At 51.4% G+C, this 25,683-nt stretch overlaps 10 protein-coding genes across 10 annotated transcripts; 4 read left to right on the top strand and 6 right to left on the bottom strand.

Moving 5' to 3' along the window:
- Nucleotides 1–1,860: 1,860 nt before the first annotated feature.
- T069G_03556 (uncharacterized protein) lies at nt 1,861–4,370 on the top strand (the record flags this gene model as incomplete). The annotated part of the gene is made up of 4 exons (XM_056170766.1): nt 1,861–2,284; nt 2,437–2,555; nt 2,862–3,973; nt 4,028–4,370. The coding sequence occupies 4 exons, from the start codon at nt 1,861–1,863 to the stop codon at nt 4,368–4,370; spliced, it is 1,998 nt and encodes a 665-aa protein (XP_056031658.1).
- Nucleotides 4,371–6,021: 1,651 nt separating this feature from the next.
- On the bottom strand, nt 6,022–6,876 carry T069G_03555 (phosphopantetheine attachment site domain-containing protein; the record flags this gene model as incomplete). The annotated part of the gene is made up of 4 exons (XM_056170765.1): nt 6,022–6,068; nt 6,123–6,252; nt 6,327–6,344; nt 6,652–6,876. The coding sequence occupies 4 exons, from the start codon at nt 6,874–6,876 to the stop codon at nt 6,022–6,024; spliced, it is 420 nt and encodes a 139-aa protein (XP_056031657.1).
- Nucleotides 6,877–8,152: 1,276 nt separating this feature from the next.
- Nucleotides 8,153–9,152, bottom strand: T069G_03554 (4Fe-4S binding domain-containing protein; the record flags this gene model as incomplete). The annotated part of the gene is made up of 5 exons (XM_056170764.1): nt 8,153–8,229; nt 8,297–8,495; nt 8,574–8,666; nt 8,750–8,777; nt 8,857–9,152. The coding sequence occupies 5 exons, from the start codon at nt 9,150–9,152 to the stop codon at nt 8,153–8,155; spliced, it is 693 nt and encodes a 230-aa protein (XP_056031656.1).
- A 404-nt stretch (nt 9,153–9,556) lies between these two features.
- On the bottom strand, nt 9,557–11,332 carry T069G_03553 (uncharacterized protein; the record flags this gene model as incomplete). Its single annotated transcript, XM_056170763.1, has 2 exons — nt 9,557–11,148; nt 11,206–11,332. The coding sequence occupies 2 exons, from the start codon at nt 11,330–11,332 to the stop codon at nt 9,557–9,559; spliced, it is 1,719 nt and encodes a 572-aa protein (XP_056031655.1).
- Nucleotides 11,333–14,411: 3,079 nt separating this feature from the next.
- Nucleotides 14,412–15,362, bottom strand: T069G_03552 (nmrA-like family domain-containing protein; the record flags this gene model as incomplete). The annotated part of the gene is made up of 1 exon (XM_056170762.1): nt 14,412–15,362. The coding sequence occupies one exon, from the start codon at nt 15,360–15,362 to the stop codon at nt 14,412–14,414; it is 951 nt and encodes a 316-aa protein (XP_056031654.1).
- A 931-nt stretch (nt 15,363–16,293) lies between these two features.
- T069G_03551 (short chain dehydrogenase domain-containing protein) lies at nt 16,294–17,182 on the top strand (the record flags this gene model as incomplete). Its single annotated transcript, XM_056170761.1, has 2 exons — nt 16,294–16,582; nt 16,662–17,182. The coding sequence occupies 2 exons, from the start codon at nt 16,294–16,296 to the stop codon at nt 17,180–17,182; spliced, it is 810 nt and encodes a 269-aa protein (XP_056031653.1).
- Nucleotides 17,183–19,843: 2,661 nt separating this feature from the next.
- On the top strand, nt 19,844–20,680 carry T069G_03550 (uncharacterized protein; the record flags this gene model as incomplete). The annotated part of the gene is made up of 1 exon (XM_056170760.1): nt 19,844–20,680. The coding sequence occupies one exon, from the start codon at nt 19,844–19,846 to the stop codon at nt 20,678–20,680; it is 837 nt and encodes a 278-aa protein (XP_056031652.1).
- A 364-nt stretch (nt 20,681–21,044) lies between these two features.
- Nucleotides 21,045–21,867, bottom strand: T069G_03549 (protein-L-isoaspartate(D-aspartate) o-methyltransferase (PCMT) domain-containing protein; the record flags this gene model as incomplete). The annotated part of the gene is made up of 3 exons (XM_056170759.1): nt 21,045–21,186; nt 21,257–21,735; nt 21,814–21,867. 3 exons carry the CDS (start codon nt 21,865–21,867, stop codon nt 21,045–21,047), a joined length of 675 nt encoding a protein of 224 aa, XP_056031651.1.
- Nucleotides 21,868–22,981: 1,114 nt separating this feature from the next.
- T069G_03548 (uncharacterized protein) lies at nt 22,982–24,162 on the bottom strand (the record flags this gene model as incomplete). Its single annotated transcript, XM_056170758.1, has 4 exons — nt 22,982–23,542; nt 23,619–23,730; nt 23,773–24,035; nt 24,142–24,162. The coding sequence occupies 4 exons, from the start codon at nt 24,160–24,162 to the stop codon at nt 22,982–22,984; spliced, it is 957 nt and encodes a 318-aa protein (XP_056031650.1).
- A 928-nt stretch (nt 24,163–25,090) lies between these two features.
- Nucleotides 25,091–25,594, top strand: T069G_03547 (uncharacterized protein; the record flags this gene model as incomplete). Its single annotated transcript, XM_056170757.1, has 3 exons — nt 25,091–25,108; nt 25,180–25,368; nt 25,451–25,594. 3 exons carry the CDS (start codon nt 25,091–25,093, stop codon nt 25,592–25,594), a joined length of 351 nt encoding a protein of 116 aa, XP_056031649.1.
- Nucleotides 25,595–25,683: the final 89 nt, after the last annotated feature.

The following is a 25,683-nucleotide window of genomic DNA, read 5'->3' as shown; positions in this document are numbered from 1 at the left end:
TGCATCAAGACACATAGAGACAAGGTGCGCAATTCTCTTTGGCCATGTCAAACGAGGAGGCATGCACAAGAGTTTCAACGCCGGCCGATTCTCGCATCTGAGCGGATGAGGGACTTGATGTTGTTCTGGGCCAAAGGAATGTCGGCCCACAGCGAGTGGCATGCTTCCATGTCTTCCTCGCCCCTCCGCTTCGGCAAGTGGGCTATCAAGTCCGGTTTCTTGGAAACATCGCCGTCTTTCAACTCAACTCGGGGCCGTATCGACCGTATTTTGAAACACTTCCAAGGCTGTCAGATCCACCATCATTGCTATTCTGAGCCTTGCCCGAGTCAGAAACGGGAGCGACGGTCGCTTCCGAGCTGAATCGAAACCTTGAGCTGGCCAACGCTCTGCTAGCCCTCAGTCTATCTCTGAGACTAGTGGCTTAACTACATGTATGATCGCCTCGCCGTGTCTTGGAAGAAGAAGGCGATACTCGAGGGGCATCGAACAGCCGCCTCACCAACTTGCGCGGGCTCTTGCTCCGGCTAGCGGCATTCGCATATAACATGCAACCAACTTGATCCAACGCTGATACATGCCCGGTCTTCGTATTTGGCGCTGGATGTGAAGTACCTCGAGGCCATCGCCAAAGAGCTGTGTTGTTTCAGCACACCATCCTGATGACTCCGAGGACGCCGTCCTCCGCATCCGCATCTACACCCACGCCTACATCTCCCACGCCTACATCTCCCATCCACAGCGTCTACTTTGACTAACACAACTACACCTACGCCCATGCCTGTCCCCGTATCTACACGCCTCTCTCTTGACCATCATATCCAACTACCTATTCTTTGCTTATCCAAAAGACCCTCGCCACTGGGGTACATGGTTGCGCTTTGGCTTCGGAGCTGATGAACAGGACGTGCTCCTGACGCGAACGAGAGGGGCTCGCAGCGTATACCAGCACATATCATGAGTAAATACATGTACCTACACATCTTAGACACTTGAACCTCCCTCCGTCTGTTCTTTGCAGATGCAGACATACCTATATAATAAGCTAGACGTCCCCGTGCATCGGCTTGATAGACGGCCGACTCATCGACATCTGCCGTGATATATTACCAGCACCTCAACTGACCCTCCCTGTCCTGCTCCCCCTGCACCCCCCCTTGTCGCGGCCGCCTTGGATATCATTCGATTTAGTTGATCGACTGCCAGTCTACGGAATCTCACATCCTCTGCAGTACCGGCCGCTGATGAGCTCTCGAACCCGGTGGACCCGCAGACTCGGTACATGCACTGCTGACAGACGGGCGACTGACCACAGCAGAGCCCATCGACAGCCTCAAATTAAGCTGCTGCTAGTCGATAATACGGGAGCGCCTACTCCGTACTCTTTTGACGTTTATGTTGGGACCGAGTAGTACAAAAACGTGGTAGCAGGCGCAAATCACGCCCTGCTTTCTTCTACTTGTCTTCTTCCTCTTCCTGTTCTTTTTCGCCGATTCTCTTCTCTCTTGCCAGTTATTCGTCCACTCTCGTTCATTATCTTTCCGTCTTCATATCGTCTTCGGACTGGTTCTCGGCCCTGTTATCTCTTATTACCACAGTTCCACCCTGCTTCTCCATAAGCGGATGGCCGCGATCCACGACCGATACACTGTGCTCCCGCCCCAGAGGCTACGACGGCCGGGAGCGCTGCTACGAGCCGTGCTGAGACACAAAGATTCTGCGGGAAGCGGGTATATGAGTGGTCACCAAGTCAATCATCAGAATCGTCATCGTCAAGGTCAAGGGGATACCCATATCACCAGCGTCGGCCAAGTGTTGCAAGTACATGGACGGGCAGCCTCTGGAGCCGAGCACTCGCACATGCACTACATTAACCCGTACCAGTTCGGCGTCGGCGGCCCGGATGCTGGCGCTGGCGCTGGCGCTGCTGGAATCCAGCTACAGGGCCCCCCTACGGCTGCCTGTACAGCGCCTCCAGCGCCTCCAGGGGCCTTGTCTCCCCCCTCCGTCCCCTCTATCCCCGCCCACGCTGTCATTTTACCGCCCGCGCAGCACCTAAACCCCAATTTCTCCCCCTCAAACTCGATCCGTCACGCTCGCAGCACTTCTTCTCCTCTTCCTCTAGTTTCACCTCTTGTTCCCTCTGCGCTCGACCGCCGAGCCTCGCGACTCTCGTCTCCCATCGCCACGATGCCCGAGTATCGCCACATGCGCAGCGGCAGCCTCAGCATCCCCAGCGCCGCTCACGGAAGCAGCCATCATAGCATGCCGCGCAGCCCGCCCAGTACGTTACACAAATCCTCTGCTCTTCTGTTTGCCGCCTCCAGTGTCTAGGGCCTCCCCCACCGAAGCCCGGCACACGACCACGGCTCGAGCCTCACGATGAGCAACGACTGATTGCCCGAGCATGCGCTGACCTCTGATTGCTGCTTGTAGACACATCGCACGTCCCGTGCAAGTTTTTCCGCCAGGGAGCCTGCCAGGCCGGCAATGCCTGTCCCTTCAGCCATGACCTGGGCGCCGCCTCGGAGACGATTTGCAAATATTTCGCAAAGGTGAGCACTGCTCTTTTTTTTGTGTGTGCGTCTGTGTTTGTCATATCTTGCATATTTTGGTTCCGTGATCGTCACCCATTGCGACAACCAGAGATACCAAGGCCAAAAACCAACATTGATCCCATTTCTTTTTGTCCTTGCCCGAAAATACCCGCACCCATCTACATCCTCTCCGAAGCTCGTCCGATGTGCTCCACGTCCTTCTCTGAATCCCTTTTTTTTCTGCGACCTCTCGCTTGCTGCGCCATGGCATGACAAAGACAGATGTGTCTAGATTGGTTGGCTGACCATGGGCTTTCCTCTTAGGGTAACTGCAAGTTTGGCCCCAAGTGCGCAAACATCCACGTCCTGCCCGACGGCCGCCGAATCAACTACGGTAAGAATGGCGTTACCATCGGCCCAAATCCCCTCAATCTTGCCAATCGTGCGGGCGGCGCCAGTCCCGTCTCCCAGACCCCGGGCTCTGTCAGTAGCCCCTTCAGCCATTCGACCGCCAGTGCCTTGACCTCGTCCCTCTACCGCGCCGACCAAGCCGTATATCCTTATCACGGCGATGAGATTCAGGAGCTCGGCCTCTCTAGTGGCCACGATAACGGCCCCCCTACCATTGATGCGCCATACTCCGTCACAGAGTCTAGCTATGGCTCTCCTCCCGACGACGACCCCTCTCGCCTTGGCTTTGGCCTGTCGCCCGCTGCAAGGGGCTTGTCCGTGCTCGATGCACCATTGCCCTCTTCGTTCGACTCCAACGGCATCTCCAACGCCGCCCGTTTCCCTGCTGCGCCATGGCCTTCGTCTGTGCCGTCAAAGTTTGGCCTCGAATCACCGTCTCCATCACTTAGCAGCATCAAGGACCAACGCACCTCCGAGACGCTCAAGCTGCTCCACTCGTCAGCCTTTGGGTCATCCGAGCATCTTGCTACCCCCACCGCCGGCAGCCCTCCAGACTCGCAGCATCTCACAGGCGAAGAGTACTTTGGGAAGCGAATTATGCATTCGACCCGATATCCCAAGCCACGACTGCTCAGTGCCAGCATGCCCAAGAACATGGTTGACCGCGATTGGGAGGCTGAGTTTGCCTTTGGCGACGACGACAACGTGCCGGAAAATCTTGTTCCTGGCGATTTGCAGGATCTGTTGACCCCAGCAGAAAAGGCCCGGAGAGGCTCGATGCGAGACGAGAGGCCCGACTTCAGCTTCGGTAGTCTTGGCAAGTATGGCAGCCCCATCGGTTCAAGCCCGAGCCGATGGGGACCCCTGTTCCAGCGTCAGAAGGAAGAGGAGGAGATGACCAGATCGGCCCGAAGCGCTGCCGGATCAGCTTTCGGCCATGTTGGCAGCCCCCTGCGAAATTCGATCCTAGCTAAAGAAATGTCGAACGACCTCCGGGCATCTGCCGGGGCCGGAAACGAAACCATGTCGGTCCTGTCACAGCAGCTCCAACGCAGCCGGCTGGATGACACGTTGAATAGCTCAAGCCCGCTTCTGCACCCCACCGTCAGCCGTAACGCCAGCAATGGTATCTCACCCATCGGCAAGGACCGCAGTCTAGAGCGCCACGTCTCCAGCGCCAGCATTGGTTCGTCCGTCACTGGCAGATTTACCACTCCGATTGATGAAGAGGACCCTGCTTTCGTCTTCAGCATGGAAGAGGAGGAAGACTCTTCATCATCAAAGATTCGCAAGCGCGGCTCTTCCGGTTTGGCACTGGGAGCCTACAGCTCATATGCCAATGCCGCCGCCGCCAGCAAGACAGTGCCTGCTTCTAACGGCACCAAGGAGGGACGAGACGCTGTACCAGTCAACGGAAGGTAATAGACTTCGCGAAGAGGAAAATACAAAAATATGGCGGAGCATATTTCTTTAGACAAGATACCCCCAACCCTTTAAAACTACAATCGACGAAACGGAGGAATCACACCATTTTTGACGAAGGCATGACGATCTACGAACCAGACGACAGCGCGCCATGCGACGTGCATTTTTCTTGGAAACCGAGAGTTCAGTCCATCGAATTTTTCCGGATGTCCTTCCAAGCTACTTGCTTCTTTTCGCTTTACTTTTTCTTCTCTTCTCTCTCGTCTTCTCTCGCAATATCGATGGCAATCTTTGGAAGGGGAACACACAAAATCATCATCCGGCATCCAACATCGCCAAGGGCTGGGAAAGGGAAAACAAAAAGGGACACAGGGGGTGTATATATACTATATAGGTTGGAGTTTTTTGCGTTTTTCTATTTTTTCATCTTTCCGTCATGCCGTCGAGGAGCCATCTAGGACAGCCACGCCCTGAAGTCATACCTCTCATTTTCTGGTCTACGGTCTATCAAAGGAGTTAGCAACAACAAGCATCATATGCTTTCATCATAAGAAAAAAATGAAAGTAACAAACTACTGGATCATCTATTTTTTTTTTCTCCGCTTTATTTTAGCATTTGCCCTGGTTTCCAGTTAATACTCCTTTTTCGCTTTGCGGTTACTGAGACTGGGGACCTTGTTCATTTCACACGGACGATGAAGCAGATATTGAAGGTGGATATAATAAGGGGCGGAACCAACTTGGATCTACTTTTTTCTCTCCAGGATATGTTCGGAGGAGCTGCGTCGACCGTTGGAGTCACGTTTTGGGGGCAGCGAGCTTGGAAGCAACCGTAATTAATACCTCTCAGGTTACGCCCGTCAATAACTATGATTTATCTGCGTTTAAGGTGTATGTATCATTAGGATAGGGGAATTTGTATATGCAATCAGGTGAAATATTGAGCTTGGAGTTCCAAGATGCATTTACGGCATTCGTTTGTATCTTTCGTTAATAATCAACCTATAGTACTATCGCGTTTATTTGTGAATGTCCTGTAAGTCTACTTATTCTGTAGATATGTTTGAGAGAAATCGTTAATGGCAGCTCATTATTTTTCACATCACGACAGATACCAACTCTGGCAATTCGGTGGAGAGTAAAATGATTCTTCTATACACTAGTACAAGGGATAAGCTGCAAAGACCGTTTCTCGCAGCGTCTCCGACCACCATCAATACAATCGTCCTTTTTTCTTCCCGTTCTAACACTTCCCATTTCTGAACCTTTCCCCCATCATCACACTCCGTTCCGTCGGATCCTGGAAAACACTGGCGAAATAAAAGAAGAGTCCCTTTGTCCCTCTCTCTCTGTCTCTCGAAGATGAAGAAAAAAAAATTAGTTGAGATTCTTTTTTTTTTACCATCACCTGGTATCACCTGTTTTGACCGTGAATGGCCTTTTTTTATATTTTACAAGTCCCCAAACAAATTCATTATTTTATCTCGGTAAACCCCATCCCTTATATCCTGACCTCTTCATATCCGGGTATATCGTAGGAGGGAATTTCAAGTGCCATAACGAGGGAGGGACTTTGGAGAGTTAAAGGAGGAGAAAAACAAGGGGTTGGTTGGCCAGCGTTTCCAGAGTCGTTCGGGTCGGGAGTAATTTAGTGGGCATCGGGCTGGTTGAGAATGTACTCGACAGCCTTGTCAACTGCAAACGGAGTGTGAGCACAATTTGATATCTAGGGGGATGCGACTCTCTTACTGGAGTGGATGCTGTCGGCGTCCTTGTCGGGGATCTCGATGCTGAACTCCTCCTCGATGGCCATGACGACCTCAACGGTGTCGAGACTGTCCAGGCCGAGGTCGTTGGCGAAGTGAGCAGTGGGCTTGATCTGTAAAAAGGGTACAGTTAGGAATGTCATTCGATGAGTGGGGGTTTTGCGCGTGGTGGTATTTCCGGACGTACGTTGGCAGCGTCGTTGACCTGGAGCGCATGAAGTTAGCAAAAATGGTTGCGTACACAATAATTAAAATGAAAAATGTCAAGGTATGGACCGGCGCATATCCAACATGACGATGTTGTTGCACCCCGCTCTCTTTTGCTCCCCCGCCTCCATCAAGAACAACTTCTCAGGTCCAAATCTTGCCATTGCGCAGTTATTCCTCTGCTAAACACAATGCATCCCACAGTGTTTCACTGATGTCGCCTCCCATTTCCTCAAACGATCCTCCGACTGACTCCGAGATGACAAACAACTGCGAAATAATAGAGCGAGCTGGTTTAAGCCTACCTTGTCGAATCCCTGCAGCAGGCTCATGATGCGGCCCTCAACCTCCTCCTTGTGCAAGCCACCACCAGCGCTGTACATCCTCACGCCCATGAGGCTCTGGACACGGAAAGGAGCGGCGACGGCGCGGGGAGCAGCGGCCAGGGCAGCTGTTCTTCGGATGGCGACGGGTCGGGCAACAGCGCGGACGGCCGAGGCGGATGTGCGGAGGACAGCAGTGCGGAACATGATTGCGGCTTTTGTGAGGGGAGGAAGGTAAAGAAGAAGAAGAAAAAGAGGCGAGGTCAATTGGAAGGGGAGGGCGTCGGTTGACTGCGGGTTTGCGGCAGGGCGGGTTTTTTTGTAAAGGTGACGAGACGTGGTTTCGCTGCTCCGGCGATGATAAATTTCTCGCTGGCTATTACTCGGTCTATTGGAGGTTTTTCGGAGCTGGGTCGGTACAAAGGTACATTCACTACATGGGAAAGCTGGAGTGCGGAGGGGAGAGAGATGAGGAGTCACGTGCAGCTGGTGGGCTGGAGGGGGTGGCTGAATCAGCGGGAATGGAGAGCTCCGGATTGGTGAAGCTGAAGATGCAAGGCATTGTGTGAGTATGGCTTGGAGCAGTGAAGAGTATATGCTTCTACTGTTGCTAAGGAGATTTAAGACATACTTAATTTCGTTATTGATATGATTCTGTATCAAGGGAGTTGAATTAGTACATACTTGTGTATTATTGGTAGGACACTCAGTCACAGAAGTCTATACAGTTTGCTTAGCACACACTTGTCACTGCATGACCGAGTTTGATAACATGTACGTATGACGAACCAAGATTGACAATTAGAATGATATTTGGCAAAAAGGACATCTTCAAAGAAACACATAAGCGTACCTATGAATACCACGTCGCATCTCTCCTCAATTGGCATTCTGAACACATTCTCTGAGAACTTACCCAACTCGACCCAAAGTTCAATATGAAAGTGACCATTGGCAAGTTAACTCTCCTAATGTATTTCCTATTGAAACTCCAAGACAGTATCAAAAGAAAGAAGAAGGACAGACCAGTAGACAACCATGACCCCAGAGAAACCAGAACTGCCCTTGGAGGCAGTGATAACGACCAAGACCCCTCTCAGAATGGTTCCAATCTCCCATAAGCACAGTTGGCCGGCATTAGACATCTTTAATGTCTCGGAGTTAGTGGAAACGGCCTCGGTTATTCAGAATCGTTTTTGAGCAAAGGGGCCAACATGTTTCCCAGATAATTGGACGGTAGCTTCAGCGTAACGCCGACCTCAGTTCATTGCTACCATACTTTAAAACCTATAGCAGTCACTTTTCTTCATATTTCCCGCTCATTCACTCATTCCATGGCCGAAATTCGAATACAAGGCTTATTTTTTTGTTTAGCGCCAATCTTATGTACAATCCTGTTGTCCATGACTCCTCCGTTGGTGCCTCTCTTCTAATGGTTCTCTCTCCCCTCACATCATACAATTTGGAATTAGATTTGTGTAGCTTATCGGTAAGGTGAATCTGCGCGAATGGCGGCAGCAAGTTCAGGCTCCCACTTGTCTCCGTTGGACAGCAGCTTCTCTGTAATGGTTGTATCAGTATATACCGCTGCAAATCTCATCTCCACTGGATTCCTTCACAAACTTACCCTTGTTGTACAGCAGCTCTTCTCTGGTCTCAGTCGCGTACTCTGCGTTGGGAGACTCCACGATGGCGTCGACGGGGCAGGACTCCTGGCAGAAACCGCAGTAGATGCACTTTGTCATGTCGATATCGTAGCGGGTAGTGCGGCGAGAGCCATCAGCACGTTCTTCGGCTTCAATGGTAATGGCTTGGGCAGGACAGATCTATTCACATATACAATTAGCATTTCCCAATCCCTGTACATGCGCTTTCAACAGCCGGGATATTGGCGGGGTCCTTACGGCCTCGCAGAGCTTGCAAGCAATGCATCGCTCTTCACCAGAGGGGTATCGTCTCAGCGCGTGTTCGCCACGGAATCGGGGAGAAATGGGGCCCTAAGAAAAGTGTTAATCGCAGCTCAATGGCCAAAGGCGGCTCTCCATGGATATCTAGCTCATCCCCCGTGCAACCTGCGTACCTTTTCGAATGGGTAGTAGATGGTGTAGCTGCGTCCTTCCAGTCAGCAATCTTATTCACACCAGTCTCCAGTGAAAACCCTGAATCTCCAGAGTCGGTATAACATACGGTGGTCGGAAGAACTGCTCCAGCAGGACGTACATTCCTCTGGCCATCTCGGTCATGAGGAAGTACTTGCCCAGCCGGTCCAACAAGCTGTCCTTTTCCCACACCCACTCGACCTGCTTGCTCGTTCGGAAGTTCTGTGGCGGGGGTCCCTTGGGAGTCGCATATCCCCGCTGCTGCTGGTAGGGAGTGGCCAGCATCCTCGTCGCCATCATGAGCGAGCTGGTAGAGGCCGGAGCTCGGGCAAGCTGGCGTTTGGCGAGCATGGCTGCTGCCGAGGCGGAGAGAGTCGGCGCCATTGTCGTCGGGATTCGCTGCAATTGACGGAGTTGCAAAGAGCAGGGCTCGCCTGGGGCGGGACGTCGATTGGGCGGGAGGCGACTTTTGACGTGATGCACTTTTGATGGCTCTCTTTTGCCTTGGATGAATGGCTTAGTGCACTGCGGGATTACATTGCTAGGCCAGTGATTGGTGGTATTGCCGGCTCGTGACATGGCACGTGACGCTTAATATAACTTGAACGCCCGCTCAAACAACGTCGGCGTGTTACGACTCATTACTACCTCCTATCTAATGCCATTCAGGTATAATATTAATAAAAACAAATTCAAAAACAAAAATAACAAAGGAAAAAGAAACCAGCAATTACACGCTTCATGATGCATTACTCAATGGCATAATCGACGCTATGCACAACTCGCTTTCAGAAGCTCTTTTCCCATGTCCCCCACCACAGCCCCATGTTGGCTGCCACCAGCAGATCGAGCATCTTCAGCCCGTCGTGGTATATGATGAGCTTCCCGAGCTTGGCCCGCTTGCCGCGGTTGCCTCCTCCAGCTCTCTCGCCGCCTATGTTTACGTCAAACGGTGATATTACGTCGTCTTCGTCTCTATCTTCATAGCGTTCCATGGCCGACTTGATGAACTTGCTAAAGTGGCCAAGACGGCGGTCGTCGCCCTTGGGGACTTCACCAGAGGGGAACAAGTCAGAGCCCGGAAGATTGAAGCGTAACTCGCTGACAACGGTGGACGACCTTGACGGACTCGCCTCGGGGACCAACGGATTATACGCTCCGACTTCGCCCTCATGCAAGAAATGGTGGCACAGCAAGCTTCGGCCGCCGTTCCCCGTGCGAAACTCGCATCTACCACCCCAGGGGCTTGTAAAGGTGTATCCTCTCGGCTTCATCTTGTCAGGACGTGAAGATGTCGGCGATCCGGACTTGTATTCTCCGGAGCTGAACGAATTGGCCGATGCTTCGCTCTCGCTTCGATTGTGTGCCTTCTTCCGAGCCGCCTGCTCGATCTGATGAAATTTGGACCGCATGGCAGAGCCGAAACTTCTCGAGTACGCCATGGAAACCTGTCTGGAGAACATCCCATCGGCTCGTGGGCCTGGTGCCATGTCCATGAATGATCGGTCGGCATCCATGCTCCTCCTAGGGGGAATGGCGCTTGATGGCCTTCCACGGAACTTGGCATATCCTGCGCTTTCAATGTGAATATCGATTGGTGGATGTCGAGGAGACTGCTGTTCCGAGGATGCAGAGAGATACGTGGCAGACTGGCCTGTTTCCCCAACCTCTGTATTCACCTCGTACGACGAAATTTTGCCTACGTTCCACTGATCTCCTGTACCTGGATCCCTCCTTATCAGGCTCAAGGTAAAGGGTGGCGTAGAATACTCGTTGCTCTTCATTGGAGATAGAGAGCGACTTTGCCTAGTATGTCCCATAGTAGCTGATCGATCCCTGGTTTGGTCTCTAGAACGAGCCGTTTCGTCCATGGAGACCCGACTCTGAGGTATATCGCTCAGCTGCCGTGGCCCGACAGGCTTGCGTCTAGAGGCAGATGGGCGCAACTGCTGTGATCCATCTGGAGCATTATGCTGGGAAGAGCTCTCTGTGAATCCCGAGCCCGACCATTCGTATTGTCTGGGGGGAAGAGGGGGTGCATAGTCGGCATCTTGCGAGTTGAAAGGTACAATAACTTCGTTTGGTGGTCGCAACGTCGGGTTTCCAAAAGTAATCTGAGGCTGTTGTTGTTGCTGTTGCTGATCACCCTGTATCGAGATATTGGGAGTCTGGGATGAGATTGATCCGGGCACCGGCTTCCGAGCAATCGTCCTCGTCATAGAGCTGTCCTCGCTGGATCTACCTTGCGCGTCATCTCTCAATGGCTGAGGGCCGGTTATATCCAGCATTGGGATCTCGAGATGAACATAATAGAGGCTGCTGGAGACATCGCCGCCTGTGACATTCTTGATCTGAGGTTTGAAAGGTGATAGAATAACATCTGCAGTAATTTGTAAGTTTTTGCTACGAGCAATGCTGTGAGGGGGCTTCAAAATACCTCTGGTGCCAGGAACTCTGGAGATGTAGAGCACCAAAGGCTCTAGTCTTGTCTCTGACGGGTTTTCGGGATATTGCGGCGGATTCGCCGCCAGCAGGTTTAGGGAGGCAAGTGAATGGGCCTCCATGGCTCTCGTCGCTTGCAAAATATGCCTCTATTGGGAAATATGCTGGAGGCCTTGAAGAACGTTGGGAAATCCGGAAAAAAGGCGCGCGGCAACAGAAATAGCTGCTTGATGTATCGCGCAATTAAGCTTACAGGCACTCTGCTATGTGACGAGTGACTTTGACGATCATGCTTTTTTCTCCTTTCTTATGTAAAAGAGGGCTTTGTGCAAGGATTGCTGCAGGTTCACGGCATCCGGACATCAAGGCCCGGAGAAAAAAGGCGACTAAACCTAAGCCGAAAGGAAGGATGACAAGCAAATGCCGGGCCAAACAAATCAAAGACAAGCTGGAGAGAGAGTAAGTAAAAAAGACAGTATGCAGATTAACGCATCCTTGCCAGAGAGTAAGCAGGAACGGGCATTACCCTAGCACAAGACGTGGTTTTAATCAAACGTGAGACGAAGATGGTGTCGTGTGTCTTTTCTTTGTTTTGTTGTTTTTCTGATGTGATGCTTTTTCAGAAGACGGAGAAAATGACAAACGTCACCGCACCGGGGCTGTGCTGTGTCAAGGCCACCAGGTTTTTTTATTTTAGGGGCGCTGAGAGTCCGGTGAGCGAGCCGATAGGACGGAGCCGGGAGGCCGTCGCTCTTCTAAAGGGACCTGGTGATTGAGGCGTCAGCTGTAAATGGGGCGAAGCTGAGAGAAGACAAAAGAAAATGAGCTCAGCTGGTAGTGGTCATTGCTAGATGGGTACACGTATGCCTGTTTTGGTGATGGCAATTCATGTCGTTTCCTTGTGCAGCTGCGTGCGTTGCCTGTGGCGATCCATTGTTAGCAGCCAGCTGAGCGCTGTGGATAGATCCAATGGTGGATAGAGGTCGCGTGCTGGGGGTGCAGTTGGGCGATCAAATACAGTGCTGATAGCACTAGCAAGCTGCAGGAGAGCGGCACGTCAACCCACAGTAGATTTGACTAAACTGTTACTGTATTTAGCAACCTGGACAACCTAGCTGTCGTGGACCCGGGCTGGTTTGATGCCCGAGTCGGAGCCGAGTCTTGACGGGAGTCTTCCATCATCTTCCCGTCTTCCCGTCTTTGCCTCGCCTGTTCCAATTATAACATTGATGGATGCTTCATGGTCCAAGCATCTACACTCGACTCGACTAATACCCTCTTTTGGATACTCGTCAAATCGCAAATTTCAACGTCGTCATGATTCATTTTCCTAAAATATCCCGTCAGGCCTGGTCCTGGTCCTGGTCCTTCCTCCCCCGCCTTTGATTCGCCTATCACCGCGCAGTTGAGGTGATATTGCAGCCGTTATGCAGTGCCCATTTCTTATCATCTGCAGGTGTGCAGCATTCGGCTTCTACAAAAATAACTTCATGTTACATTGAAGTATTCTTCATCAACAGGGCCCTATCCTAGCTGTCTGCCGAGCCGCTGTCCTGCACACGGCAGACGTCGTTACGGCATCAAACCTTGGCAGCACAGCCTCTTATCTAATTCTTGCTCGTCGACGCTGGACAATCGGTGACCGTGGTTGTAAATGGAAACCCGGTATGGCAATTCCAACATGGACTCGATGCTGCACAAGCGGTGACCGTCTGGGTGACGACGCCTGCGGCTTGTGAACAACCACAAGGCAGGGTCACGAAGTCTGTGGCGACGAATCATGAGACGGAGGCTTCACTCGCGCGTGCTATTTTGGGTCACTCACTATCGGCTATGCAAAACTCGCTGGAGCAGTCAAATTTACAGCCTTCGCTGATGCCAGGATGCGTCGTTACCGTGACGGTAGGGACGCAGCTAGTTGGCGATGCAGGGGCCGGTGCAGTTGGCTCTTTGCTCTGCGTGATGTATATGGTTCCGCATCCTCCAGGACATGGACCGCAACATGGGTAGCCAGTGTATACCGTTGGAACTGCTGCTGCGCATCTCGCTTGCGGCGTTATCGTCGACTCAATCAGGCACAAAGCCCTCAGACAAGTGCTGCAGTGTGTCGTTGTCGAAGTGACTGTGGGGCAGGGCTTCTCTTGGGTAGCGACAGCCAGAGGATGAACAGCGGAAATGAAACTTATTTCAAGAGTTCAAAGTCAGCAGGGTACCGTGAGTTGATCGGGCATTAACGCTTTGGCTTGAAGTGCCATACATTGCGAGCGTGAAGACGGTGCTGATCGAAGCGAAGTGCATTCTGACAAGTGTGTATTGGCAGCTAACTACTTGTTTAGAATGAAACAGATGTCCGGGGAAAACCTATTAATAGGTGCACAGAGAAGATTGTACTTGAAAGAGATCTGAGGTCTCCAACGCCAGTCTCTTTCTTCGCGGGCGTTATAGCCTGCTCTAAATACTCGAGTTTGACGTCAGTTTGTCTCCGTTAAGTGGCGTGATGGTGTCCTATCGTCACTAGCGACAGTCCGAGTATTGATGCCGCATTGCAGACGAAGGTCTCGTGTGGCGTCCTACAGCTGTGGTACGAATTGCTCTGATAGGCCGGTTGAAGACGTTGACAAAGAGATCAGTTCCTTGGCGAGATGCAAGACATTGAGGGGTACAACGTCGATGTTGCCGCTTCCGAACGGAGAGCGTCGTTGATTGGGCCAGAGTTTTAAGCTTGAAGGGTGATTGTTTACAAGTTACAAGCTACATGGATGATCATCTGCCAGCATTGCGTTTGACTGGTGCCACTCATATCCGTTTACAGAAATCAGCCGAAACGTCGATGATTCGATATGAAGCTCGAGCTCGTATTCCTTGCCCAGGCGAGAGTTTGCTAGCCAATTACAAACGCTTCCGAACCGACACTTGTGTATATCATATATTGCGGCTGAAGCTGATGGTGCTCACTTCTGTGCTCCCTGCATGCTAAGAAGTTATGTAGGCAGGGAATCGAGGCATGAGTATGTGGCTATTCGCAAGGAAGTCAGTACTGCGAAGATCGTGTGTGTACTATTGTAAGCGTTCGTGGCAATCATGAGAATGCTACCCTAAGACCTGAATAGACATTACCGTCAGCAGTAATTACACGTAGACTCTCGTAAGACTAAAGTGTGTATATCTATACGCAACCAAGATGTTGAGCTCTTAACCGCTTCATGCCGATGAAGTCTCGGCTCTATACGCGGCAACCACCTCGTTCACAACATCTTCCAGATTCTCATCCTTCAAACCAAGCAACTCCATCGCAAACCCATCCCTCTTTGTCCAATCGGCGTCCAGAGCTCCCAGCACAAAAACAATGTCTTCTATGGCGATCAAAACAGCCTTTTCATCATCGCTACCCAGCCTTTTCTGAGCATCTGCCAAGTACGGCTTTGAATCGACATGTTGAACGTGCCACTTCTCGCCCATGGCCTTCTCCAGAGCAGCCACAATCTCAAGCTGCGTCGGATTGAAGCTCTGGACATAGAGCGCGCGATTGCGAGTCTCGACAGGCCTCTGGAGGATGCGGACAGTTGCCTCTGCGATGCGGCGCAGCGTCGAGGTCGAAGCCCTGATGGCGCCTCCGTCTAGGATCTGAGCCGTGCGGGTATCAAAGTTGAAGTGCAGCAGCCCGTCGCGCAGCCCATGATCGAAGAAGTGTCCACACACAAGAGTCGTCCATGAAAAGGCCGTGCCGTCCTGGGCGGCCAGAGCCTCGCACTTTTCGCGCACCGCCGTCTTCTTGCGATACAGCGGCAGGTACTTTTGCGGCTCTGCGTCGCTGGCGTCGCAGCTCCCAAAGTCGGCTGGGATGAAGCGCTTGACACCGGCGTTGAATGCAGCTTCTACGAGTCGGAGATGCTGGTCGCCCTGGCCTAGTGGGAACGCGGCGATGACGGCATCCTGGCCTTTGAGAGCTTCTGTGAGCTCTTCGACGGCGAGATCAGGGCCGGCGACTAAGCGGGTGACTGAGGGCCCGAAGGTGGTGGAAGAAGACGAGTTTGAGCGCTGAAGGACGGACACGTCGAAGCAGTTTGCGTCGACGAGCGCCTGGAGAATGACGGAGCCCAGAGTGCCATTTGCGCCTATGAGGCAGACCTTTTTGAGGGGAGTTTGCGTCATGATATATTAATAATTAGGCAGGCAATGAGTGGTTGAGTAATACAGCTTGAGTTATCAGATTGAGGCGAGCAACTCGAATGGCTGGCCAGATTCAGGTGGGCAGCTCGAACGGCTGACCGGATTGGGCAATGTGTTGTTTAGGACGGAAAGCCCCGACCCTTGAAGAAACGTGGAGGTTTGGTGGGGCAAACGATCTTACGCCATAGAGCAATACCGTAATACAATATCATGACTGACTAGAGGGTGATTCGCAATTAGACTGGAGTCTTGCTGAATGGGGACTTGGAAACGGAGTCGGGAGAATAAAGAGGACGAAGAGAGCTTGAGGCTAAAGCAAAGTGAGGATAGTGTTGGTTGGCGTCTTGAAGGCAGCGAAAGGAAGAGGCAGCAGCAAACAGCATGGCATGATCTTTGTCATACCAATCAAAGACTTACACAAGCTCAATCATCTACGCCTGCTAAACGACTTCCATGTGATTTCCCTGGAGTTTGGCCTTCAGGCTCCGAACAGCCCAGCAATTCCGGCGTCCATACGCCTTCAACGACCCCCCGGCTCGGCCTTGTTCCCCCACATTTTATTCGAAACGCGGACTCTCTCGGGCATCCGAGATGGAAATAAGGCTGTGATCGTACCTAGGAGATTGTTTAACTCCGATTTCTTGTGCAACTCGCCGTTCGGCTCGGGTCTAGCAATACAGCGTATTCGACAGCGAATCAGAAAGAGAGCTCGGCTGTCGTTGGTTACATGTTCATTGAAGAGCTATCAAGGAGTTTTCATAGAAGAAAGCCACTGGCAATGGTATAGATGTGTATATATACCAGCTATGGAACTTCTAGTTTACAATGGTGTATCAACTCAATTCAACAAGACAAATAACCAGCTAACATCACAATAACTGTCTCCATCACATTTCACACTTCATCATAAACAATGGCTAACGACAAGCACATCGTCTTCATCACCGGTGCCAATACCGGTATTGGGTACGAGGCCGTCAAAGCATTCTTGCGCTCCTCCACGCCATATCACATCTTTGTCGGCGCTCGTACTGTAGAAAAGGGCCAAAAGGCAATTGATACCGCTACCCAAGAGATTCCTGGATCGAGCAGTGTTCTTGAGCCCGTCGCTATTGAGCTGGCGAGCGATGAGTCCATTGCTCAGGCTTTTGAGACTATCAATGCCAAGGTGGACAGAATCGACACACTCGTCAACAATGCAGGTTCGTTACGTTTCTCTTAAAAATAGATTATATCAGTCGAATGAATAGACTGACATTTGCCTTTTTGCACATCAAACAGGTGCCGCTTTTGACACCCAGAACTTCGCAAACGACATTTCAAACAGCCGCGAAATCTTCAACAAGGCGTACGACGTCAACGTCACCGGAACTCACATCGTAACCGCTACCTTTGTCCCGCTCCTCATCAAGTCATCTTCCCCCCGCCTCATCTTCATCACATCCGGCCTGTCTACCCTTATCGCACACTCTAGGAGCTTCTACCCTCCCTGGGCCCCCAAGCCGGAAGCCGGATGGCCCAAGCCAGGCGTCATCGCCAACCTGGGCTACAAGAGCAGCAAGACTGCGCTCAACATGGTGATGCTCAACTGGCACTGGCTGTTGATCAACGATGGCGTCAAGACTTTTGCTATTAGCCCGGGTTTCTTGGCTACTAACCTGGGAGGCGTTCCTGAGGTTCTCAAGTCGTTGGGTGCGGGTGATCCGGCGATTGGAGGAGAGTTTATTAGGAAAGTGACTGAGGGAGAGCGAGATGCTGATGCGGGCAAGGTTTTGAGCAAAGATGGCACTCAGGAGTGGTAAAAGTTGTCATAAAATGTACAGCCGTTTATATATGCATGTATATGTATGTGTTTAGCAATTTTTAAAAAGCTTAGCAAATGAATCTATTAAGAGAAGAAAGACTTGCTTTATAATCTTCTCTCTATCAATATCGTTTCAATCCTTCTTGTTTCTAATGATATTATTTCATCTTCAAGAAATTCATCATCATCATCAGATGATGATGATGATGATGATGATGATAAAAGTTCTGCGCGAAGCCTCCTGATTCCTTTTATTATACGGTCTTTGATAGGTTCATGCCGGTACCTTGCGGGAATTGTTGTAGCCAACTTCCAATAGGTGAGATATTCCAGCTGTTGGATCCACCGGTGCAGATACTCAATGTCGGCGTAGAGTAGTTGTCTCTCTAACCCTTCCTCGACGAATACCTGGCTGTGATAGTAAGAGAGTTCGTATTGCAAGTTATACAGCTCGCCGTCGGCCGGAGGCTCTCTTCGTACAGCTTGATAAGCAGGCGGTGGCTCCTCGAGGTCTTCGACGCAGGCCACGATGGTCTTGTCTTTTCGGAGCCAGCGTCTAAAGTTACGGTAGCGATCCCTGACGAGAATGGGGTATTTGATCCAGGGCAATGTCGTGGGGCCCTCAGGTCCCGATAATTCTTCCTGCAACATTGGATTGAAAAAAATGTTCATATGTGTACATGTGTGTGTATGTATATAAATGCGTGAGTGAGCGAGTGCGTAATCGAGTGAATCAGCGAGTGAATGGTTGAGTAGGGGAATGAATAACTAAGCGAATGCGTATATGAGCGAGTGAGAGAATGCGAAAAACGAGCGAACGACTGAAGAAGGTTGTAACATCATCACATTCAACTAAGGATGGTCGTCTAGTTAAATAATAATGGCAACACTTAATGAGCAGGCTGTTGTTAGTTGGTTCTCTACACACATTATTCATTTAGACTTTCGACTCCGTGAGGAGACATCAAGACTTGACCTAAACTTGACATGTGCAGAATTCCAGGAACACCCGGGCAAAATGGAATTAAGTTTATTAAGTTGTTCTATAACCGTATAGCTCTCCTGAACTAAATCAAGCCTCTTTATCGTATGAACAGACCCTTCTTGTACATCTGCGTGAGCATTTGGAGAGCCGATACATATCACAGTAGGGATCTACACTCTCGGGGCAGAGCGCCTCTCCTTAATGAGCGTGGTAACTCGGCTAGATGAAGCGGTACCTTTCTGCCAATCGTGGAGGCTTTCATGACCACGAGAAAAAGGTATGGCTTATTGGTCAACAGTTATACACGGTGGTCTGTAAATGGCTAAGAATCGCGCGAATACGGATAATGGCTTGGAGGTGATACTAGAAAAAGCCGTCGTAACGCCGTATACGAGAAAGCCCACGACTACCTTGGATTATATATACTCTGGAGATGCCAAATGCAACTCAGCAAAGGCTCATAGAACTATCCTGTAATGTTGTATTTACAAGTGCAGCATTTTACTATAGACGGCTCTCAGTGGTAAGTCGTGATTAACTTTTGGCGTCGATTCTACGCCCTTGGTGGAGACTGGCATTCCTCGTGATAGTACGTGTATGCGGCATGGGTACGGTCAAGGGATCACCTTGTACGCTCGAACATTATGCCAGAACCATGATGTAACGTAAATTAAATAGATTGAAGTCTGGCCATGTATGAAAACTTACGCTGCAATAGTCGCATCGCATGAGATTTTGGGGTGTGTATTGGAATAACACATGGCCTTCAAGGTAATACCTACTGTACCCAGCAGCATCCATTGGCTTCTATGCACTGTCCCCGTAAAGTACGTTTGTAAGAGCAGCTGAAATATCGTATTAAAGGTATGGAGAAGAGTTCTTTCCAACTATTTCATCTTGATCGCGAAGCTACGATCAGATCAGACACGCCGCCCTCCCGGCATAAGTGATGGGATCACTCAAACAAAAGTAAGCTTTGGATTGACATCACCAGTATAGGTTCAGGAATGCAATTCAGCCCAAAACTTGGTGACGCGCAAGTCGCGCTCACGAGTATGCGCTAAAGAACGGGCAAAGTCGTACGACTACATTCCTAAGACCTAGATGGTCGCTCCGCTGGGACAAAACGTAACGGCGCCAGCCTCCCTTTTTTCCCAAACACAATGCATCTGAAGGAAAGGGTCTCAGCTTAGCCTCTCTCCAGCAAGTAAAGGTAGCTGAAACGAGAGCGAGCCAACCTCTCGTTCCCCCTGGTTCGAACTCATACCTTGGGGAGGCATGTTAGCATCGCATACCATGAACGCGCCGATCCACGCATACAGAGCATCTGACTTGAGAACATGCGTATGTTTAGGAATAGTAGCAACATGTTATTCGGCGATGCTCCGTAAAGGAGGCGAAGTTCCGCGACTGACTTTCCCCATTCCCTATCTATGCGCATGGTGTCGCGAACCAGCCGTTGGAGCGTGCGGTGCGTCGATTCCATGCCCAAGTCTGGCTACGCATCCCAAAATGAGGTTGGATTGCAGTATTCATAACAAATCGCGGGTAGCTTCGACGAGTATATAACTTGCCGGCTGTTGTTCATGGCCAGTCTCCCATCTTCTTGGCATCATCGACCTACCAGAGGAGAGCAACTCTGTAAAGTTTGACTGCCAGTTATACAGAACCAACATGTCTCGACTCGCCCTCCTCGTCAGCCTCATGGCTGCCACCGTAGCAGCCCAAGCGGAATACGCATCCCACGGCTTCAAATACATCGGCTGCGTCGAGGCCGAGCCCCCAGTCTTCTCCTTCAACGTCGATCTCCCTGCTCCGTTCAGCGCCCAGCAGTGCCAGGAAGCCTGCCACGCAAAGGGCAAATACGCCGCCATCGACGGCTCGTGTCACTGCGAGGATCCTGCGTCCAAGGGAGAGCCGCAGTACAAGGTGCTTGAGGATTCCGTCTGTGTGCAGCCGTGCATCGGCGGCAACCAAACTGCGGGATGGTGCGGAGGCCCTCAGTGTCCGGTGACGGGGAAGAAGCGATATTCGTTGTACAAAATGGACGAGGACCACTGCGACGATGACAAGGACAAAGATATTGATAACGGATTTCACACCAAGAGCATCCCCGTGAGAACCTCCACCACCATCAAGACCATTACGTCTTGTCCTCCTGAAGTCACCAACTGTCCGCTCTCCTGCCCACCTGGAGGCTGCCATGTTGATCCTCCGTCTCCCATCACGACATGGAAGCATCATTCTGCCCCGTCATCCGAGCCCAAAGCCCCCTTTCCCCGTCCAGAGTGCGATGGTGAACACTGCAAGACAACCGTTCCGGCATCGCCAACATGTCCGCCAGGAGGATGCGTTAAGCTTGTCACGGATCCTATCCCGCCCCGTCCTCATCCTACGCCTGATCCGGCTCCTACCAAAGTACCGGTGACCATTAGCGAGGGCACCAGATACCAGTCTGGGGTGCTAATGGCAGCTGTTGCCGCGATGGTCGTGGCTGTAAGTTGGCTGTAAAGAAGGAGTGTGTGGTGTGACGACTTGATGACAAGGTATTCCTCGTTGGGTGTATCAAGAGGCTGAAATAACGCTAAAAACACGAATAAAAAACAGAATAAACGGATAGATTACTTTTTGAGGCGTTTAATGGCGTTGTGGTGTACTTTCATTGCTTGTGCCAGTTATAATACACTCGTTGAATGGCTAGATACTTAGTTTCATCTCAAATAAACGATGCTCGAAGAATACAGAATCCTTCCAAGCCCAATCTCTCCAGTTCTCGAGATACCATTCGAGGATGGCGCAAATACATACTCATCTGGTGGTAAGCTTTCAGAAGTAAATCACCTAAATAAGCAAAAGAAGAATGAAGCAAAGCCGATTACCTCTTTGGGGCGTCCGTTAACGGAACATATCGCACCCCAAATAGCTTCTTCCTCGTCACCTTTCCCTCTTCGTCCTTTTCGATGCGCCACACGCTCTGTTCCCACCCGGTGGAGTCATCATCCACAGGAATAAACATGCTTTTGACAGCCAAAGTGTCAGTAACTCTCGTTGACAAGCGTTTGGTAGATGCCATGCGCAAAAACTTACCATCCTGGGGCTTTGAGCTGCTCCAACAGAGGAGCGTGCACCTCTTTGGCTGCGGCGCCAACATGAATCACATCCCATCCTGCCCCAAACTCCTCTTCGCCTGGTCTCGCCTCCTCAACCCAACCCAGTCTCCCGTCGCCAACGACAAACTTTGCGATTCCCGCGTCCAACAGCCTCTTCCCCTCTGGGCTCTTTTTCATGTTGGCGTCCCCTAGGTCTCGTAACTCCTTGATATGCTCCAGCCCTACCACCAACCCGCGCTCTCCAACGAGCTCTGCAAAGATGTGGGTAAGATAGCCAGACCCGGAGCCAACATCAAGAACCCGTGGTGCCGGCGACGCCTCTGATGGGAGGAGACGAGACAGCACATGCTCAATAGCAGAGGCATGCATGTGCGGAGCAGAAATGGTGGCATCGTAGCCGATGGGCTGAGGAGAGTCTTGGTACGGCATGGCAGGGGCGTAGTTCCGCCGGTCAACCTGCTGTGTGTTAGATGAGGTGTCCCCTTCATTTTCCACTCCCTCTTGTCCGGCACCAGCTCAAAAAGAGGGCCTTGCCTTTAGAAATGCCTCCTTGACCAGAGGCTCGGTGATGAGGCCGTGCGTCCACATGTTTGCCACGAGCCCGGCATTCGAGCTCCCTGAGCACCGCCACGCCATGTTGATGCCGCTGCGCGCTTGGAGTCCTCCTGCAACGAGGAAGCAGATGCCGGCAGACTTGAGAAGCAAGGACGGATTGGACAGCCTTGTTAGAGCTCGCGTGAGAGTTTGAGGCGCCAGCTTTCAACCGCGGTCCTGCCGAGGAGAGCAACGACACAAAGGTGACGGAGCTCCAATGATAAGATCAAGAGAAAGCTGTGAAAGGAGAGAAGATGATGTGGTTATCGGCGCGCTTACGACTCGGGAAATCTCGCAATTGTCAGCGGTTATACGGCCCGAGTGAGTATTCCAAAAGCATAAGTGAGGATAATCTGGTGAAATCTCAGAGTTATCACAGCCGCCATGATGTATGAAAGACGTCAAATCCACGTCTTATCAGCTCCATGCTGACGAGCTTTGTAAGTCACCAGGTCCAGAGCTGCCGATGCTGAGCTCAGGCCCAGTAGCGGGGGCCCAAACAGCCCTGGAGCGCTATCACCCCGCACGCGCGGGGCAGATGCTAGTGCCTGTTAGTGGCGGCTGCACCTGTGAATGGCCTGTAAGCGTTAGTGGATGAATCGATGGCATGGATCATGGATGTCCTTTAATGAGCTGCGTTTGATCAATGCCCTGGATCTGCAACGGGATCGATCTGCGTAGATAAATCTCACGACAAGAGCTGGCCGGATATGGAGTGGCCGTAAGACTACGCAAGCCACGAACAGGTCGATCCGTCTGATATATAAATACGTGCATAGACACATCACCGGATTGCCTCAACAAGAGACCAATGTGAACAGAAATCAGTTGTAGGTAAATGGCCCATTATCCTATACATTGTACATAAGAGAAGCGTGCTACGCGTTATGCCTGGGGAACTAATAATGCAGCTGTCCAATAACGCCGGAATCCATCCCACAAACAGACACAAGAAAACAGAAGAAGAAGGACAGGAAAAGAAAAGTGCCTCCTAGTGTGGCATTAATTGCTCACACACTCCCAGTCTGCCGTATAAATTGGGCAAAACGATTTAAGGGATGGCCATGACGAAAAGGACCCAGATCTAGAAATGCATGAACCAACAGCTCTATACCACGTGCTCCGAGCTCTCGCCTTCTGCAATGATCGGGACGTTGAGTCCGCGATCAGGGCTCTGCAGGACGAGTTGTTCGTGTCGCCGCGCCTTCATGAACTCGGCCACGCTCCTGATAAGCATGAACCAGCCAACAACCATCAAGATATATGCCATCCAGTCATTGCCCGAGATGCCGGAGCTGGGACCATCACGCACGTCATCAGCATTAAAGTCATGGGAGTTTGGATCTTGCGGCGCGGCATATCCGTCCGGGCCTGTCATCTTAGGCGGGTCATCAGGCGACCCTCGCATGTAGAAGCCGTACTGGATAAGGGTAATGCCAAGGCCAGCTCGGGATCCGTTTTTGGCAGCATGAGTGGAGTGAAGGAGGTAGGTGAGCAGGAAGCCGACGAGCTGGAATGAAGTCGAAATCATGCCGTTCCAAATAAACGAAAACACCGAGCCGACGGGCATGCCGTCGACGTAGACTTCGTCTGCACCACCGTAGCCAGGCGCAAGAATCGTGGTTTCCCAGTAGGGAGGGGCGGCATCTGCGGCAGCTTGTTCATAGGTCTGTAAATGTCACCATAATTAGCATAAATTCTAGAAAGTCGTTTCAGATTCGGGGGGCTCAGCAAGGTAGACAAACAGGTGGCTGCTCCTCCTTCTCTGCATTGGCGTCTGTCCGCTCTGGTCGGGCGGACATGTTGGCAAACACGCCATCCGAAGCATTTCCACCTCCCATCACTCGTGGTCGTGAGCTGGACGAAGTCGTATCTGCCGTCGCTGGGATGGAAGCTGACGCCGCCGGCGCAGAGAATCGTGAAGAGTCGCTGGTTGATCGGATGGTCGGCGTTGAGTTCTGGCGAACTAGTCTCTGTCTGTCGTCGGCTTCGTCGTCGCTGGCGTCGTCGTCGTCGAACGCATCGGCGAGGTCGTTGTTGACCCGGCCATTTCGATTATTTGGCGAAGAGGCGCGGGAATGAAAGGACGGAGGTGGCGAGTTGGGGATCTGGACTCGTCGCTGGGGAACATCGTGCTCCTCGTCTTCATCGTGGGCATTTACCTGCAAATTAACAATCAAATCGTCAGCCTCAGCGTCGACAAAGTAACCTCCCGATAATCGCCCCAAGAATGCAATCAAGAAAAATATGCGTCAAATGTCCACATACCCTCTCGTAACGCCCAGACATGGCTGCAGCAGTGTTCCGTCAAATCGCGCAGCGCCGTGAATTGTGAGGTGTTTGGGGGAAATGGTAGTTGGTGATGTCGTAATCGGTCACGAGCGCCCGTGGGAAAAGGAGCACGAATCGGAGAGCGGCGACGGCAAAGGGGAGGAAGAGGCGACAAAGGAGAAGATGGGATAAAAGTCGGGACAAGGGTGAGGGCGACGAGGGTAAACGAAACGAAAAAAGAAGAAGAAGAAAGAAGCGCAATCAATCCGACGTGGAGGAATTTGGTGAGAATGATGGGGAAATGGATGGATTGAGATTGAATGGAATTACGAAAACAGAACGGGCAGGCCAGGCCAGATGATGCGGCCACTGATGACCAATGCGAGGGAGGCGCTGGAGGCAACCTGCTGATGCACGCAAAGTACTTGCGAACCCTGCCGGCCGCCCGCGCAATTTTAGGTACTAGCCAGTAGTCGTACTCGTACTCTTCTTGTTTCTGGGCGCCAAGTCAAGCACCATCTGGAACAATCCAGGGTCCCTTTGGGTCCCTTTGGGGCACTTTTGCCGGGATTGGGGGGGCTTATTTAGCGCTATTTGGCTGGGCCTCAGGCAGCAGAAGCTTTCAAGGCGCTGTCAATGATCCATCCATTGATGTGTTTTGCATTTCTATGGCGGCCTTTTAGCTCTGCGGGTACTCAATACATAGATGCAGGTAACTGGGACGTTGGATCCTGCACTATCAAAGTAGTTGCAGCATGTACTGTGTACCTGAATACTCGGACTCTCAGTGTGTCAAACGAGATGCACTGTGAGATTAGCACTGTTCGGCGGAAACTTTGCTCCAATCCAGAAATCCAATATCTCGGTGCATATTGATTCAAAGTTCCAAAGTTGCGGCATTGCATTGCGCAAGCACGCGCATCGCAGATTCCGATAGTTTTGCACAATGTCGCGATCACTAGCAGTAAGTAGAATCCCCTCAACTCCCACATCGACCATCCAGCTCATGCCTGACTGACAAAAAAAAACAAACAGCGCCGCATCTACTCCGACGTCTTCGCCAAATGGCCCAAGCAGGACCTCCGACCCGATTACCAGTTCCAGGATGTCCTCGCCAAGGTTGTTGACGAGCGCTTCAAGAACTACAAGCCGTCCATCGAGCCCGAGGAGCTGCTAAAGGCGCGAGCGCTGCAATTCCTGGTGCAGAACAAGTTTAGAGATAGGGTGTGCAGCCGATCCTTTTTTTTTTTTCCCTTTGCGTGAGGGGCGAAACGGGCAAATTTCGCTAACGAGGTGGGCTATGCAGTATAAGCTTAAAGGTCCTATGCTGGAACCAAAGAGCCAGCCGACATATTTCGAAGACTTGGTTAGGGAGATTGAGGAGGCGCCGAAGAGAACCTGGTTGGAGAGATTGGGCAAGAGATTGTCGGGAATGATTAGACTGCAATGAAGTAATGAACAAAACGGCGACACGATATCGATATCAACATCAATTTAAAAGGGCATCTCAAAAGGAGAGACGAGGAGAGAAAAAAATGC

The sequence above is a fragment of the Trichoderma breve genome, chromosome 2, assembly GCF_028502605.1.
Source record: "Trichoderma breve strain T069 chromosome 2, whole genome shotgun sequence".
In the NCBI taxonomy this organism is placed as follows: Eukaryota; Fungi; Ascomycota; class Sordariomycetes; order Hypocreales; family Hypocreaceae; genus Trichoderma; species Trichoderma breve.
Note: the sequence above shows the minus strand (reverse complement) of the source record. Positions and strands in the feature narration are given on the sequence as shown.